This window comes from Epinephelus lanceolatus, chromosome 14 (assembly GCF_041903045.1).
Source record: "Epinephelus lanceolatus isolate andai-2023 chromosome 14, ASM4190304v1, whole genome shotgun sequence".
Taxonomy (NCBI): domain Eukaryota; kingdom Metazoa; phylum Chordata; class Actinopteri; order Perciformes; family Serranidae; genus Epinephelus; species Epinephelus lanceolatus.
This window is the reverse complement of record NC_135747.1, coordinates 37,910,417-37,929,388: the sequence shown is the minus strand read 5'-3', so window position 1 is coordinate 37,929,388 and position 18,972 is coordinate 37,910,417. Positions and strand designations below refer to the sequence as shown.

Below are 18,972 nucleotides of genomic sequence, written 5' to 3'. Positions count from 1 at the left end.
GAGGTTCTATTAATTCACAGCATTTCACATTTAAAAACTGTCAGTAAATGTTACCTGTGATCTTTGTTCCAGCCTTGGCCTCCTGAGGGACACCCACTCCATGCTCATTTTCTCCAATAACTCTGAAGTAATACACAGCACCCTCTTGCAAGTCTTCTACCTTGTATGTCAGTGTGCGACAGTTGCTGGTCACAGTCACCCAGGCCTTCTTACTGGCCTCGCGTTTTTCAACATGGTAGGCCTTCACTGCATCACCACCATCATTCTCTGGAAGTTCCCAAGTGAGGGTTGCAGAATCCCTGGTCACCGCTGAAACTTTGACATTGACAGGAGGTCCAGGAGAGTCAAGCACCTTGACAACCACAGGCAATGTTGCTTTTCCCAGTGATGATTCAAGAGTGACGCAGTACTCCCCAGAGTCATTTCTGGATGACTTCTCAATGGTCAGTGAAGTACTATTTTCTGTTGATTCAATGGTACCTCTGACCTTCAGATCAATGCCCTCCTTGGCCCATGCCACTGAAGGCACAGGTTTGCCCTTGAATGGTACATTGAGAGTAAATGCTGTGCCATGCTTGACAATAAGTACTTTACGCATCTCAATATCAACATCAAATGATGGCTCTGCAGTTCTGTCCTTTGCTGCAGCTCCATCTGAATATGGGCTACGCACACTGCTGCCAACTTTGTTTATTGCCTTGACACAGAATTCATATTCTGCATCTGTCTTAAGTCCAGTAACTGTGAACTCCAAGCTTTTGGTAAGAGGGATAGCTTCAACCCATCTTGCTAATTCTTCGGGTGATTCAGGCACTTCCTCTTCCTCCTCCTCATATTCTTCCTCTTCTTCCTCAACCTCTGGCTTTGGTTTGCGGATGTAGTCTCTGTATTCTACACTGTATCCAAGGATGGGAGCACCACCATCATCTGCTGGTGGTTTCCAGACAATGGACACACTGGCCTTGGTTGAATCCACGATCTTTGGCTTGGTTGGGCGAGAGGGAGCAACCAAAGGATCTAGTGCTCTGAATGTTGCAGATCGTTCACTTGGAGGACTCAGACCAGCAGCATTTTCAGCATAGACTCTGAAGTCATACTCACAACCCTTACGTAGTTTGGTTGCAACTGTGGTACATTCAACAACTGGATCTCTGTTCACACGGACCCAGCGCATACCCGTCTTCTCACGGCGCTCAATCACATATCCAGTGATAGGGCTGCCTCCATCACTGGGTGGCTTGCACCAGGTGAGGGTCATTGAATCTCCAGTTATGGTAGTGACGTCAACATTCGTTGGAGCAGCGGCAACAGTGTATGGATCTGTAATCTTTACAGCATCACTCTCCAGAGCCTCACCAAGTCCATGCTTGTTGACAGCCAAAACCCTGAAAATATATTCATCTCCCTTAAGCAGTCCTGTGACTTTGAGGTATGTTTTTGTGACTTCTCCCTTCACCACTGTCCATGCCAAGCGGCTGGTGTCACGCTTCTCAACAACATAATGTGTGATATCAGCACCACCAGTCTCCTGAGGAGGGCCCCATGACAGAGTGCATGAATCAGATGTGAGACCTGTGATCTGCAGAGGTCCTGCTGAGGGCCCTGGCTTATCTAGAATCACACAGTTTATTGGCATTGTTACTGTTCCACCAATATTCTGTAGAATCAGGGCATACTGTCCAGAATCTTTTCTAATGCAATCCTTCACAATGACAGAAGTGCTAGTATCAGTTGAAACAATCTGGATTCTGGCTCTCAGCTCAATCTCTTTGCCATCCTTGGTCCAGGAAATGACAGGGGCGGGGCGTCCAGCAAGGTCAGCATTAATCTTCAGAGTTTCTCCTGCTTTCACAAGCAATGTCTCTCTGAACTTGACATCCATCATGATGCGCGGTGGATCCACATCATCCTTGACAGTGATGGGGCCAGTGTTGTCAGATGGTTCACTGAACAATCCAGCTGCATTCTTAGCAATGACACGGAAGTCATACTGGCTGTTTTCTACAAGGCTTGTTGCCTCATAGTGGGTCTCAGGCACATTGGTGAAGTTGCACCTTGTCCAGCGTCCTGCAGGAAGGTCTCTGCGTTCAATGGTGTAGCCAGTAACCTTGGCTCCACCATCATACTCTGGTTTATCCCAAGACAAGGAAACAGATGTTCTGGTAATAGCAGTGACCACAGGTGTGCCTGGAGGATCACATGGATCTCTGGCTGCTACAGCTTCACAGGCCTTGCTGCATTTACCAATACCAGAAATATTTTCAGCATAGACACGGTATTCATACATCATGCCCTCTTCAACTCCATTGACTTTGTATTCTGTATCTTTGATCATTCCTCTATTCATCTTTGTCCAAAGAATGCTAGAACGCTCCTTCCTCTCCAGATGGTAGCCCACAACAGGACTACCACCATCATTGACTGGCTCATTCCAAGTCACCACCATGTAAGACTTCGTGGCCAATTTCACTATAGGCGTGGAGGGAGGTCCGGGTTGTCTGAAAGTATACTGAGCAGTGATTCCAGGTGAATCCACATACACACTCTTTCCATAACGGTTGACTGCATATATGCGGAACTGGTACTCTGATCCATGTGTCAGGCGGCCAGCCTTGAAAGATGTTCTGGCAATGTTACTTGCTGCCATCTGCCATTCTTGTGTGTTTGTGTCTCTCTTCTCCACAATATAGTTACTGATGGAGCAGCCACCATCGTAATCTGGTGGAGACCAGGACAGCGTGATGCTGTCTGACGTAACAGAATCCACCTTAACAGCCTTAGGTGGACCTGGTTTATCAAGAACAACAATTCCAATATCTGCTGTGACAGTTCCTGCTGAGTTGGCCAGGGTGAGTTCATACTTGCCAACATGTTCTTTGTTAGCGTCTTTGATGATAATTTTGGTTGAGGTTGCAGTTCTTTCAATGGTCACTGATGATGTTTGCTTCAAAGGAAGGCCATCCTTCTTCCAGGATACAACAGGCTTTGGTCTGCCTCTTACAGGAACCTCAACAATGAGGTCATCTTTAGCCTTCACACTGTATGTGGTAAATAGTAAGTTGACAGATGGTTCAATTGCAACATCCTTTGCAACCACAGGCAAGCCAAGATCCTTTGGCTCACTCTTTCCTTTCTCATTGATTGCAATAACTCTGAATAAATAGGCTTCATTAGGAGTCAGATTAGGAATAGTTGCTTCTAGCCCCTTGGCTGTGCATGCTGTGCCCCATTTGTCTCCCCTCTTAGGCATAAATTCTACATTGTAACACATGACTTTGCTTCCACCATCATGAGCAGGTTTTTCCCATGCCAGTGACACACTGGTCTTTGTCAAATCCACAAGGCTAACCTTGCTTGGTGGCAGTGGTACCTCAGCCACTTTGACTTCTTTGGTTTCAACCATCTGTCCTTGGCCATACTGATTTACAGCACAAACTCTGAAGTAAAAAATGCCACCCTCAGGCAGATCTTCAATCTTGAACGAGTTGGCCATGCAGTTGCTGGTGACTGTAGTATAGGCCTTCCTGACAGACTCTCTCTTCTCTACAATGTAGTTTGTGATTTTAGAACCACCATCAGTGAGTGGTGTATCCCAGGCAAGAGTCACAGAGTCCTTCTTGAGCTCCTTCACAGCAAAGTTTTGTGGTGCACTTGGTGTGTCCAAAATTCTCACTGCAACAACAGCTGATTTTGAACCACTGCTGTTCTCAAGTGTTAGGGAGTACTTGCCACTGTCAAAGCGATTAACATTGTCAATGACAAGCATGGTGTATGAACTGGTGGTGTCAATTGCAGCACGCTCTGTGAGAGTACCCTCAACCTTCTCCCATTTCACAGCAGGTTCAGGTCTTCCCCTGATGGTGACAAACAGACGCAGAGTTCCACCAGCACGCACAGACACCACCTTTCTGAGATCAGCATCCAGCTCAATCTCTGGTGCTTCTACCCTGTCAGAAGTAACCACAGTGCTGTGGACGTTAGCAGCCTCCCCCACTCCCTCAGAATTGATAGCGCAGACACGGAACTGATACTCTCCACCCTCCTTCAGGTCTGTGATACAGAGTTTAGTGGCTTGAATGCCAGTGGGTGGAGTGCACATGGTCCACTCTTTTTCCACTGTTGGGGCTACTTCTGTCTCCTCTGTTGATTCAGGCACTGGTGTATACTCCCTCATTTCAACAATGTAACCTTTTATGTAGGCACCACCATCAAAGTCAGGTTTGCCCCAGGACAGAGACACAGAAGACTTTGTGTAGTCTGTTACCTTAGGATGGTGTGGAGGTCCAGGGGGTGTTGTGGCATCACATGCTCTGTAGAATAGGGACAGTTCACTAAGCTCTCCCATTCCAGCCTCATTCTCAGCAGCAACACGGAACTCATAGAAGTGGTCTGTCATTAGACCTGTGACCTTCAAGTGTGTGTCAGTTAGCTTTTGTCTGTTACATTTTGTCCACCTTACACTATCTTTGTCACGTTTTTCAAGGTGGTAGCCTTCAATGTCAGCTCCACCAGTCTGTTCTGGAGCAGTCCATGATAGTACCATAGAGTCCTTTGTAATCTGACTTGCTTCTGGAGTTCCAGGGGCTGAAGGTGGCTTGTAAGGATTGCGTGCAATGATGGGTTCACTCTCAAGACAATCACCAGCACCATATTTGTTGACTGCCCTGACTCTGAAAATGTATTCATTTGCAGGGAGCAGATTTGTTAGTTTATAGAACAGACCCTTGACATTTGGTGCAGCCACTGTCCAGGACAACCTGCTAGTCTCTCTCTTCTCCAGAATGTAGTGAGTGATGCTAGCCCCACCATCCTGAGCTGGTTCAGACCAGGAAAGGATGCACCTGTCGGCCATGACTCCTGTCACGTTCATTGGTCCAATGGGTGGACCTGGCTTATCAAGGACTTTGACAGTGATAGGGAAGGTTTTTGTACCACCCAGATTTTTGAGAACAAGGTCATAGTGGCCACCATCAAGTTTGGTTACATCCTTAATGGTCATGGCTGCACGTTTTTGTGTTGTTTTCACTTCAATGCGCAGGGCTTTTTCCATTTCCTTGCCCTCTTTTAGCCAGGCAACTTCAGGAATCGGTTTTCCATAAAAGTCGGCATCAAGAAGCAAGTGTTCTCCAGCATTGACAAAAATAACATCCTTGTATTTGGGATCCATTGAGGCTCTGGGTGGTTCAATTTCATCAGTAGCAGTAATAGGTCCAGAGCTATCAGATGGCTCGCTGAAGACTCCAGCTGCATTTCTTGCAACAACTCTGAATTCATATTGCTCATTCTCTGTCAGGCCAGTGACAGTATACTCAGTCTCAATTATATTAGTGAAATTAGCTCTTACCCAGCGCTTATCAGGGGAGGCAAGATCTTTTCTTTCTACAATATAGCCGTTCACTTTGCTGCCACCATCATACTGAGGCTTGGTCCACTGAATCGTTATTTGGGTCTTAGAAATAGATACAGCTTCAGGAGCACCGGGCGGATCACATGGGTCACGAGCAACAAAGGACTCGGATACTTTACTGCATCTTCCAATGCCAACAATATTTTCAGCATAGACTCTGAATTCATATCCAACACCCTCCTCAAGATTGCAGATCTTGAATTGAGTATCAGTGATAAGAGTCTTGTTCAGTTTGTTCCACATGATGCTGCTCCTCTCCTTGCTTTCTAGATGGTAACCAATAACTGCACTTCCACCATCATTGACTGGCTCATTCCATTCAATGATCATCATTTCCTTAGTTGCAGATTTGACAAATGGTGTTCCTGGAGGCCCTGGTGGTTTGTATGGATATTGAACAACAATGGACTTGGAATCCAGAGACACACCCTTTCCATATCTGTTTTCAGCTATGATTCTGAACTGGTATTCTGCACCAGTTTTCAGCTTGGTGACCTTAAAAGCTGTTCTAGCAAGCTGCGTGGTGACTGGCTGCCATGTTGTGGTGGTAGTGTCTCTCTTCTCCACTATGTAGTTCTTTACCTGGCATCCGCCCATATACTCTGGAGGCTCCCAGGAGAGATGGACAAAGGTGTTGCTCACTTCAACAACCTTGATTGGACCTTTTGGTGGACCAGGCTTGTCAAGGATAATGACAGTAACATCCTCAGTGATTGTGCCGACATTGCTGGTTGCTGTAATGGAATATTTGCCAAAGTCCTCCTTGGATGCCTCTGTAATTTGAATTCCAGTTGTTGTTGGAGTTTGTAAAACATTGAGCCTGGATGTCACCTTCAAAGGCTGACCATCCTTCGTCCAGGTAACATGAGGTTTGGGCCTGCCAAGCACAGGGAACTCCAGCTTCAAATCCTTTCCAGCTAATACACTGTAGGTGTTGAATTGCATCTTAATGCTTGGCTCCATGGTCATGTCACTGGCGACAACAGGTGCAGCAAGTGCCTTTGGCTCACTCTTTCCCTTCTCATTGTAAGCAATTATACGGAATAGGTATTCTGCTCCTGCTGAGAGGCCTGTGACAGTGCCCTCACATGTCTTTGTATTTGTTGCAACTCCCCACTTATCTGTACCCTTGGGTTGCATCTCAATTAGGTATCCACCAATTCTACTACCTCCATCATGCTCAGGTTTCTCCCAGGCCAGTGAGACACTGGCCTTGGTGACATCAGTGAGGAAAATTTTTCCAACAGGCAGTGGTACCTCAGAGGCCTTCGAAGCAGTCTTTGTTTCAACAGCCTGGCCGATTCCATATTCATTCTCAGCCATGACTCTGAAGTAGTACATAGCGCCTTCAATCAAGTTCTCAACCTTGAAAGTTGTCTTCGTGCATTTCATGGACACATTTGCATATGCCTTTCTGGTTGATTCACGTTTGTCAATTACATAATTCTTGATTTTGGAACCTCCATCAATCAGTGGGGCATCCCATACAAGAATGACTGAGTCCTTTTTGACATCTTTAACAACAAGGTTCTGTGGGGCACCAGGTGTATCCAGGACTTTAACAGCAACAAGCTCAGACACAGAGCCACTGCTGTTTGTCAGGGTCAGCATGTATTTTCCTGAGTCACCCCTGTCACATGAGTCAATGGACAACTGTGTGAAGTTAAGAGCTTTCTCAATAACTGCTCTTTCAGTTACGGCTCCCTCATCCTTAGTCCACTTAATTTCAGGTGTTGGCCTGCCCTTGAATGGAATATGGATTCTCACAGATCCACCAGCTTTCAAAGTGATGCCCTTCCTCAGCACAGAGTCAAGGTGGATCTCTGGTGGGTCCACCCTTTCCTCTGGCTTAGCTGTTCCAGAGAGAGCTGCTGGCTCACCAACTCCCAGTTTGTTCAAAGCACACACCCGAATCTTATACTCCTGACTCTCAGTAAGTTTGGTTATTTCATATTTGTTGACACGCAGGCCAGTGGGGGGAGTGACCATGGTCCATTCCTCCTCCTCAGCCTTGCAGACTTCAACAATGTATCCTTGAACGGCACTACCGCCATCAGAGAGAGGCTTACCCCATGACACTGTAATGGAGCTCTTAGTGGAGTCAATTACATTCACATATGCTGGGGCACCGGGTTTGTACTTGGGATCACTGGCTTTGTAGTATGAACTAGGAAGGCTTGGCTCTCCTGCTCCAACTACATTCTCTGCAGCCACCCTGAACTCATATTCATGGCCGGTGGATAGGCCTGTAACTCTGAAGGTGAGATCAGTGACTTTTTGTCTGTTGCATCTGGTCCATTTGATTCCATGTCTGTCCTTCTTTTCAATTATGTAATTGGTAATCTCACTGCCACCATCTGTCTCAGGGGCTGACCAAGTGATAGTCATGCCATCATGAGCTATGTTTGATACATCCTCAATATGAGGTGGACCAGGAGGAACAAATGGAGTCTTCATAATCACTCCACTAGACTCCAGTGGCTCACTGGCACCATAACTGTTAACGGCCATGACACGGAACATATACTCATTGCCTTCCAATAATTTGGTGACTTTATAGCGTGTGGTTTCACAGCTGCTAGAAACAATTGTCCAAGCTAGACGACTGGTCTCTCTTCTCTCAATTACGTAGTGCTTAATAGGACTACCTCCATCATGTAGAGGGGCACGCCACACCAGTGTGCATCTATCTTCAGCTACTCCGGTGATGTGAAGGGGTCCTTCACATTGGCTAGGCCTGTCCAGGACCACAACGTTGAATGGAACAGTTTCACTACCAGCCATATTTGTCAATTGGAGTGTGTAAATTCCACCATCAATTCTAACAGAGTCCTTAATGACAATCATTGCACGGTCCTCTGTGTTTTTAATCTCTAGTCTGAGTGTATTCTCGATTATCTTTTCATCTTTGAACCACTGGATGGTGGGGAGTGGCTTGCCACGGACATCAGCATCCAGCTTAAAGGTCTCTCCAGCATTGACGATAATGGTCTTGGTAAATGTAGGGTCAATGGAGAATTTGGGTGCCTCTAACTTATCACTTGCAGTGATTGGTCCGCTGTTGTAGGATGGCTTACTGATGGTGCCGACAGCATTTTTAGCAATGACTCTGAAGTCATACTGTGTATTTTCAGTCAGTCCAGTGACAGTGAACTGGGTCTCAATCACATTGGTAAAGTTTGCCCTTACCCACCTGCCCTCTGGCAGATCACGCTTCTCCACAGTATAGCCAGTTATATTACTGCCACCATCATACTCTGGTTTAGTCCACTGGATGACAATAGTATCTTTGGTTATATGGATGGCCTCTGGTGTACCAGGAGGATCACACGGGTCACGGGCAACACAGCCCTCTGAGACCTTACTGCACCTGCCAATGCCAACAATGTTTTCAGCATAAACCCTGTATTCATACTCAATACCCTCCTCCAGGGGGTGACTCTTGAAAGTAGTCTCATGTATAAGTGTCTTGTTGATCTTGACCCAAAGAATACTATTCCTCTCTTTCCTTTCAAGATGGTAGCCAAGGACAGCACTGCCTCCATCTGAGACAGGCTCGTGCCACTCAACAATTTGGTGGTCCCTAGAGAGAGAAGAGATGAAGGGAGTGCCTGGAGGGCCTGGCTCTCTGTATGGGTACTGAGCAACCACAGAAGATGAATCTAGACCATGACTCTTGCCATAGCGGTTCTGAGCAATGATCCTGAACTGGTACTCCGCTCCAGTCTTCAGTCTAGGCACTTTGATGGTGGTTCTGGCACAGTTGATGCTGACATTTTCCCATGTTGTTGTGGTAGTATCTCTCTTCTGTACAATGTAGTTTGAAATCTGGCAGCCACCATTGTGCTTTGGTGGATTCCATGAAAGAGTGACACTCTGTGTTGTGATTTCATCAAACCTCACAGGGCCGGATGGAGGTCCAGGCTTGTCAAGTACAATGATTTCAACTGTTGCATCCTTCTTTCCAGCTGAGTTAGCTACATTTATACTGTACATGCCACCATCATCACCTGCTGCCTCCTTAATGCTCAGTGTCGTATGTGTTGGTGTTTCGTGAATGTTAACTCTGGTAGTGAATTTCAAAGGAGCTCCATCTTTACTCCATGAGACTGTTGGCTTAGGACGTCCAAAGTAGGGAATGTCAACATTCAGGTCTTTGCCCACATTGACACTGTAGCTGCTGAATGCTGGTCGAACATCTGGCTCAAAGACTAAGTCCTTCGTCATCACTGGACCAGCAAGGGCTTTGGGATCACTCTTTCCCTTATCATTGACTGCTATAACTCTGAACAGATACTCCTCTCCTGCGTTCAGATTGGAAACAGTAGCTTCCATTGTCTTGAACGTGTTAACAGCAGACCACTTCTCCTGGCCCTTAAGGCTCACTTCTAGCAGGTACTGCATGACTCTGCTACCACCATCATACTCAGGCTTCTCCCAGGCCAATGAGATGCTTGTTCTGGTTTGATCTGTAACACTCAAGCTCTTCGGACACTGGGGCACCTCGGAGACCTTAAGAGGATCGACAGTTGCCGCAGGCAGGCCAACACCATGTGCATTCTCAGCAAGGACTCTGAAGTAGTAACTACAACCCTCCTGAAGTGGCTCAATCTTCCACGAAAGAGCATGACAATTTGTTACAACAGCTGCATATGTTTTGCGTGTGCTTTCCCTCTTTTCAACGACATAGTTCTTGATCTTGGAGCCCCCATCCAACAGAGGTGGCTCCCATGCCAGTGTCACCGACTGGTTTGTAATTTCTTTCACTTTCAAGTTAACAGGAGCACTAGGTGTGTCAAGAACACGGACCACAACAAATGCAGATTTGGTTCCACTGGCATTTTCTGCAGTGATGGTGTATTTTCCACTATCATTTCTGCTCATCTTGTCAATTACAAGGGATGTGTAACTGCTGGTCACCTCGACCTGAGCTGTCTCTTTAAGTGCAGCTTCATCTTTGTCCCACTTGATGGTAGGAGTGGGCCTTCCTTTGATGGGAATAAATAGTCTGAGGGAAGCTCCAGCTTTTATGGTCACAATCTTTCTCAGTTCTGGGTCAATGTCAAGGTCCGGCTCTTCTGCCCTGTCCTGGGCAACAACAGCTCCAGAGACATCAGCATGCTCACCAACTCCTACTTTGTTGATAGCACACACTCTAAACTTGTATGCCTGGTTTTCCTTCAGGTTTGCAACCTCAAACTTGGTCTTCTTGACACCTGTTGGTGGCGTGCACATTGTCCATTCCTCAGCAGGGGCTTCTGTAGCAGCTTCCTTTGCGGCTGGAACTTCAGCTGGAACTGCTGGCTCTGTGGTAGTACAGCACTCAACAATATATCCCTGAATCTCACAGCCTCCATCACAGACAGGCTTGCCCCATGACAGGAAAACTGAGGATTTAGTTGTGTCAGTTACTCTTGGATTGTGTGGTGGGCCAGGCCTAAAGATGGGATCAAGGGCTTTATAGAACACAGTTGGGGAGCTTGGCTCACCAACACCTACAGCATTCTCAGCTGCAACTCTGAATTCGTAGTTATGGCTCTCCAAGAGCCCAGTGACCTTGAAAGTCAAGTCAGTGACTGTATTCCTGTTGCATCTTGTCCATCTTACACCTTCTTTGTCATGTTTCTCAATTATGTATCCAGTGACAGGACTGCCTCCATCTTCAGAAGGAGCCTCCCAAGTGAGCACCATTGAATCCTTTTTAATATCTGAAACTTCCAAGCTCTTAGGTGCTCCAGGGGCAGCATATGGATCTTTGATCATGACAGCAGCAGACTCGAGTGGTGCACCCACTCCAAATTGGTTGACAGCATGGACTCTGAAGATGTACTCATTTCCTTCCAGGAGCTTAGTAATTTTCAAACAAATCTTCTCCACTTTTGAGTCAACAACAGTCCAGACGAGTCTGCCTGTCTCCCTCCTCTTTACAATGTAGTGAGAGATCTTGCTGCCACCATCCTGTAGTGGTGGCTTCCAAGCAAGGCAGCACTGCTCTTTGGTTATTCCTGTAACAACAAGAGGTCCTTGTGGTTCTCCGGGTTTATCCAGAACAACAACATTGACCTGTACAGCCTTTTCTCCTCCTGGATTTTTGAGTAGCAGAGTGTACTGGCCTCCATCGGAAAGTTTAGCTTCCTTGACAGATATATATGCTTTGGTGGGTGTGTTCTTAATTTCTCTATGAATAGTGTTACCCAGTTCCTGCTCTCCCTTCATCCAATGGATAGAAGGCAATGGTTTGCCATGAACATCAGCATCAATCTTAAAGTTGTCTCCAGCATTAACAACAATAGTCTGTGTGTACTCTGGGTCAATGCTGATACGTGGTGGTTCAATCTCATCCCTTGCAGTGATAGGACCAGTGCTGTATGAGGGCATACTGAAAACACCAGCAGCATTTCTGGCAATGACACGGAACTCATACTGGTTGTCCTGCACAAGTCCAGTTGCAACATATTCGGTCTCAATGATGTTGGTAAAGTTAGCCTTCACCCAGCGACCCTCAGGAAGATCCTTCTTTTCTACAACGTAGCCTGTAACCTTTGCTCCACCATCATATTCAGGCTTGGTCCAAGCAATGGTCACGGAGTCCTTACTGATCTTTGTTGCCTCTGGGGTACCAGGGGGATCACAAGGATCTCTAGCAACACGTCCCTCAGACACTTTGCTCACTTTGCCTATTCCAACAATGTTTTCAGCATAAACTCTGAATTCATATTCCATTCCTGGTTCGAGACCAGTGGTCTTGAAGGTCTGGTCTGTAATAAGAGACTTGTTAAGTTTCACCCACAGGATGCTGTTTCTCTCTTTGCGTTCAAGATGGTAGCCCAAGATGGTACTTCCACCATCAATCACAGGTTCATTCCAGGCCACTACCATACTGTCCTTGGTGCAGGCTGCAATGGATGGTGTTCCTGGGGGTCCTGGGAGCTTGTATGGATATTGAGCCACAATACACTCTGAGAGTAGAGCTGGGCCTTTCCCATATCTGTTTTCGGCTGTGATTCTAAACTGATACTCAGACCCAGTCTTCAACCTGCCTGCCTTGATTTTGGTCCTTGCAAGGTTTGGAGACACAACCATCCAGTTCGTTGTGGATGTGTCTCTCTTTTCCACAAGGTAGTTTTTGATGGTGCAACCACCATCATACTCTGGTGGCTTCCAGGAGATGGTTATACTGTCAGAGGTGACCTCCTCCACCTTTACTGGACCACCAGGCTGGCCAGGTTTGTCAAGCACAACAACGCCAATGTCAACTGATGACTCTCCTGCTGTGTTGCTTAAGGTAATGTGGTACTTTCCAACATCATCTTTAGTAGCTTCTTTTATGCTGAGGTCCAACAGTGTGTCTGTTTCACTAAAGTTTACTCTGGTAGTTCTCTTCAGAGGCTGACCATCTTTTACCCAGGAGATAGCTGCTTTGGGACGTGCAACATATGGAACCTGTACTGTCAGGTCTTCTCCTGCTAACACACTGAATGTGTTGAACAACATTTTGGCAACAGGGGCAATCACAAGATCTTTCACAATCACAGGCACACCGAATTCACGTGGGTCGCTTGCTCCTTTCTCATTTTTTGCTGCTACACGGAACATGTATTCTTCACCTGCAATGAGTCCACTAATAGTAGCTTCTGTTTCCTTTACTATCACAGCCTGGGTCCACTTATCAACACCCTTTGGCTGGATCTCAACAACATAACAGCCCACTCTGCTTCCTCCATCATGCTCTGGCTTCTCCCAGGAGAGGGTGACGCTGTTCTTGGTAACATCCTTAAGAGTGATTTTGCCAGGTGGCTGTGGTTTCTCAGACACTTTAACTGATTCAATAGTCTCAATGGGCAGGCCAATGCCATATTCATTCTCAGCTAAAACTCTGAAGTAATAGTTGCAACCTTCCAAGAGTTGGTCCACTGTAAAGGTGGTATGATGACACATGGCTTTGACTGTGGCATATGCTTTCCTTGTGGACTCGCGTTTTTCAACAATATAATTCTTAATCTTTACTCCTCCATCATTCGCTGGTGGATCCCAAGTCAGAGTGACAGCTTCTTTAGTTACAGCTGTAATCTTGAGATTCTGTGGGGCACTTGGTGTGTCAAGCACCCTGACTTGGACCGTAACTGTCTTAGAGCCAGAGCTGTTTTCAACTGTAAGATTATACTTCCCACTGTCAAATCTGTTGACATTTTCAATTACAAGTAACGTGTATGATGTTGTGCTGTCAATGGTTGCCCTCTCAACACGCTCACCGTCTCCTTTGGTCCATTTAGCCTGAGGAGCTGGTCTGCCTCTGATAGGCACAAACAGTCTAAGTGAGCAGCAAGCTCTAAGACTGACAACCTTGCGGAGCTCAGCATCCAACTCAATCTCAGGTGGGAGGAGCCTGTCCTCTGCCTTGGGATTACCAGGTACAGATGCTGCCTCTCCAACTCCTTCACTGTTGACAGCAGAGATGTTAATCTTGTACTCCTGGTTTTCCTTCAGGTTAATAATGGTGAATGAGGTGGCAAGAAGTCCTTCTTTGGGTGTCACAATAGTCCATTCCTCATCTTCCGCCTTTTCAGATGGGATGCAGGTCTCCACCATGTAGCCAGTGATGTCAGAGCCACCATCATATACAGGTTTGTTCCAGGCAACAGTAATTGAGGACTTAGTTGTGTCCAAGATTCTGGGGTTGGATGGGGCTCCTGGCTTATACAGTCCGTCGGTGGCCTTGTAGAATGGACTCGAGGCACTTGGTGGACTTACTCCAGCAGCATTCTCTGCAACTACTCTGAATTTATATTCATGTCCGACAACAAGGCCTGTTACCTTAAACTGTAGATCTTTGACCTTCCTCTTGTTGCATTTGACCCAACGGAGGCCTATTCTGTCTTTCCTTTGGATATTGTAGTGGGTGATGGGAGTTCCACCATCACTCTTAGGCGCTTGCCACATAACAACCATTGAATCTTTAGTGATAGCAGTCACCTCAGGATTTCCTGGAGGATCTGGAACCACATATGGGTTTTCTGCAATAGTGGGTTCTGACTCAAGAGACTCGCCAAGTCCATACTTGTTTAGAGCCATAACTCTGAAGATGTATTCATTTCCTTTAAGCAGCTTGGTCACCTTGTACTGTGTAACTTGCAGGTCTGAGACTACATTGGTCCAAACCAGTCTGCTTGACTCACGCTTCTCAATCACATAACCTTCAATTTTGGCACCTCCATCATCTGCTGGTGGAGCCCAGGTCAGTATACAGTTGTCAGCGGTGACATTAGACACCTCAAGAGGTCCAACCGGTGGTCCAGGTCTGTCAAGCACTTTAACCTTAAAGATGTGCTTAGCAAATCCACCAACATTAGTGGCAGTCAAAACAAATTCTCCTCCATCTGATCTGACAGAGTCCTTGTTGGTCAGAGTGGTTTCCAGTTCAGTGAACTTTATCTCCAGTTTCAGCGTGTTCTCAACCTCCTTTCCATTCTTGGTCCAAACCATAGATGGGGTTGGTTGACCAGCAATATCAGCATCAAGCTTGAAGGACTCCCCTGCCTTCAGTAGAATAACATCCTTAAAGATGGCATCTACCATAATGCGTGGCTCAATAATATCATCTTTGCAGGTAATTGGGTCTGAGGGCTCAGAGGGCACACTCACTGCACCTGCTGAGTTTCTGGCTATAACGCGGAACTCATAGGAGGCATCTTGAGTCAGTCCACTGACAGTGAATGTTGTCTCAATGATATTGGTGAAGTTGGCTCTAATCCAGCGGCCAGTAGGAAGTTCTTTCTTCTCCACTATGTAGCCAGTGATTTTGAAACCACCATCATACTCAGGCTTTGTCCACTGAATGGTGATGACATTCTTGTTGACAAATATTGGCACAGGCTGACCTGGTGGGTCTACAGGGTCCAAGGCCAGTATTGGTTCTGAGGCTTTGCTGGGCTTACCAATTCCAGCCATGTTTTCAGCCATGACACGGAACTCATAGGCAATTCCATCTTCAAGGCCAGTGGATTTAAATATGTTTCCTTTCACCAGACCCTTGCTGATCTTTTGCCACATGATACTGCTCCTTTCTTTCCTCTCAACATGATAACCAATGACCTCATTTCCACCATCAGCCACAGGCTCATTCCAGCCAATTGTTATTGAGTCCTTGGTAAATGCAACAACATTGGGAGTACCAGGAGGGCCAGGGACTTTAAATGGATAGGCAGCCACTACTGCCTCTGAGGTAATGGGAGCTCCAGCACCATATCTGTTCTTAGCCTTTACTCTGAATTGGTACTCTGATCCAGTGTTTAAGCGAATGGCTTTGAACATGGTACGGATGACAGTAGAAGACAGCTCTGTCCATGTTTGGGAAGTGGTGTCTCTAATCTCCACCACATAATTGTTGATTGGAACGCCTCCATCATTCTCAGGAGGGTCCCATGCAAAGATACAATAGGTACGAGCTATCTCCACAATCTTCACTGGTCCCTTGGGTGGTCCAGGTACATCATGTACTTTGACAATGATATTGTCTGTTACAGAACCAACAATGTTCTTTCCCGTCATGGTGTAAACACCACTGTCAGCTCTGTTGCATTCACCAATGCTGAGGATAACAGTAGCAGCAGTAGTTTCCACATTGGTTCTCTGTGTCAGCTTCAGGGCTGCGCCATCCTTTTGCCAGGAGACAGTTGGTCTAGGACGTCCCATAACTGGAATTTCAACCTTGATGTCATCTCCTGCCTTGGCAATAATAGTCTTCTGACATACGCCACGGAGGTCAAACTCAGGCAGGGAAGTAGAATCCTTGACAACAATGGGTTTGCTGTCACGTGGAGCGCTTCTACCTGAGAGATTGACAGCCATTACGCGGAAAGTGTACTCCTCGCTCTCATTGAGATTCTTCACTGTGAAGTCCATGTTCTTGATTGTTGTAATATGTGTCCATTGGTCAGTTCCCTTTTTCTGGGCTTCAAGAACATATCCTGTAATTCTGCTTCCACCATCGTGCTTGGGTTTAGTCCAAGCCAGGCTCACAGAGTTCTTGGTTATATCAGTAGGAATAATACTCTGTGGAGGAGTTGGTGCCTGCGAAGCACGAATTGGATCAACAGTTTCAACCGCCTCACCAATGCCATATTCATTCTCAGCAGACACTCTGAAGTAGTATTCACAGCCTTCACCCAGGTCACCAATCCTGACTGAAGTGGTTGGGCAGTTTGTAACAGCAGTAGCAAAAGCCTTGCGTGTTGATTCTCTCTTCTCAATGATGTAGTTTGTGATCCTGGCTCCACCATCAATGAGAGGCATCTCCCACTGAAGAGTAATGCTTTCCTTGTCAATCTTGACTGGTTTCAGGTTGAGTGGAGGTCCAGGAGAATCCAGAACTCTTACTTGTATAGCGGCACTCTTCTTTCCAGCTGAGTTTTCGAGGGTAAGCTCATATTTACCTGCATCAATCCTTGAACTCTCAGGGACAATCAGCATTGTAAATGACTCTGTGCTGTCAATGACTGCACGTGGGACAGGACCACCCTCCTTTGTCCAGGTGACGGCAGGTGTAGGACGTCCCTTGATTGGCACAAAGAGGCGAATGGAGCAGCCAGCTCTAACGACAAGGGTTCTTCTGAGCTCAAGATCCAGCTCAAAACCAGGTTCAGCAGCATGCTCCACTATCTCAGTCAGTTCCTGAGTTACAGCAGGTTCACCTGCTCCCTTGGCATTCACAGCGCTAATTCTGAAGAGGTATTTTACACCAGTTTCCAGCTCAGGCACAACAAATTCTGTGATCCTAAGTGGAGATGAAGGGGTGTCCTTGACCCATTCTTCTGTTCCTTCCTTCTTGTGCTCAACCACATATCCAGTGACTTCAAGTCCACCGTTATCAAGAGGTTTTCCCCAATTCAGGGTGGCAGTGGTCTTGGTTGTGTCTGTGACTCTTGGATTGACTGGAGGTCCAGGCACATCTGTCAGACATAAAAGAATTGATTAGTGTCTTTAAAAACTAAACACAGCATTTGTTTTTTTTTTAAATGGTCATTTCGTCTAAGTATTTTGGCATAAAAAAAAAAAATCTTAATGGATTTTGGTGGCATGTTTGCTTTTCACAACTGACAAAAATCTTTTTACTTACAGGCAACAACTATCGTTCTGACAGGCATAGATGGTTCACTTGGCTCTCCGAAGCCAGCTTTGTTCTCAGCAAGAACACGGAACTCATACTCTATGCCCTCAGTGAGACCAGTGACTGCATAGCTGAGCTCAGCAATGGATTTCTTGGATGCCCTGACCCATCTCATCCCCTTTTTCTCCTTCTTCTCAACACAGTATCCTATGATGTCACTTCCTCCATCCTCAGCTGGTCTCCTCCAGGTCACTGTGACGGAATGTCCATCAACTTTTTCAACCTCTGGTCTGGATGGTGGGCCAGGAGGACCTACAAGCACAGATAAAAGAAACACATTCATGAATCTGAGTAGTCTGTATTCTTCTATCTTTAAAAATTGAAGCACAAATGTAGGATGTAATGTAAATTGAGCAACACAAACTAACTGCACATACCGAATCTATCAATCATCTTAACTGCCTCAGACTGAGATGCTTCACCAGCACCATACTGGTTAACAGCAGATACTCTGAAGAAGTACTCATTGCCCTGGATGAGCTTGTTGGCCACATAGTGACAGTCAATGACCTTCTCTTCCAGAATAGTCCAGAGCAGGCGGCTGGTCTCTCTCTTCTCCAGGGTGTAATACTTTATAGGAGATCCTCCATCTTCAGTGGGAGCTGTCCAGGTAAGAGTGACCTTTTCAGAAGAGACACCACTGCATTCAATGGGTCCAGGAATACCAGGAACATCTAGAACTGTGACCTTGACGGTTTCCTCCTTTACACCAAAGGGATTACTGGCAGTGATGACGTACTCCCCAGAATCTTTCCTGCCAGCGTACTTGATGGACAGGGTGGAGGAAGTTGCAGTGGTCTCAATATGAACAATATCAGATGGTTTAAAGTATTTTCCTCCCTTTGACCAGCATGAGGTTGGCGCAGGTTTGCCTAAAATGCTTGTGGCAGTAATTACAATAGTGTCACCAGCCCGGACAGTCACACCCTCTTTCACCTGAGCGTCGATAATAATGGTTGGTGCAGCTGTTGAACAAAAAATGAAAAAGTTTAGTTATTGTGCATCATACCAAGATAATTATTAAAAGTATACCAAGATGTGAGTAAGACAACATGTCAGAGGTGGGTTTATAACTCACCATATTCATCCATGCAGATAATAGTATCTGTCTGCTCTGATGGTGGGCTGAGAGCACCGGCAGCATTCTTCGCCCTGATTCTAAACTCGTATTTGCAGCCTTCCTGTAAATCAGTTACAGTGAATGCAGGCTCCACAACATTTACATTGTTGGCCTTTACCCAGATCTTAGAGGGCAGGTCACGCCTCTCAACAATGTAGCCAGTCAGTCTGTGGCCACCATCGAACTGTGGCTCGGTCCACTGTAGGGTCACGGTGCTTCTGGTGACGCTGATCACATCAGGTTTCCCAGGGGCATCTTTTAAAACAGACACAAAGAATA

The 18,972-nt window shown here is 46.3% G+C and overlaps 1 protein-coding gene across 4 annotated transcripts in view; it reads right to left on the bottom strand.

The window, feature by feature from the left end:
- ttn.1 (titin, tandem duplicate 1) overlaps positions 1 to 18,972 on the bottom strand; it is a 135,137-nt gene that overhangs the window by 28,545 nt on the left and 87,620 nt on the right. For all 4 annotated transcript variants that reach the window (XM_078174667.1, XM_078174668.1, XM_078174669.1 and 1 more), the window contains 4 exons: positions 18,652 to 18,948; positions 17,951 to 18,538; positions 17,523 to 17,825; positions 55 to 17,355 (listed from right to left, as the gene is read on the bottom strand). In XM_078174667.1, coding sequence (XP_078030793.1) covers positions 55 to 17,355; positions 17,523 to 17,825; positions 17,951 to 18,538; positions 18,652 to 18,948 — 18,489 coding nt within the window. The remainder of the gene's footprint in view (positions 1 to 54; positions 17,356 to 17,522; positions 17,826 to 17,950; positions 18,539 to 18,651; positions 18,949 to 18,972) is intronic.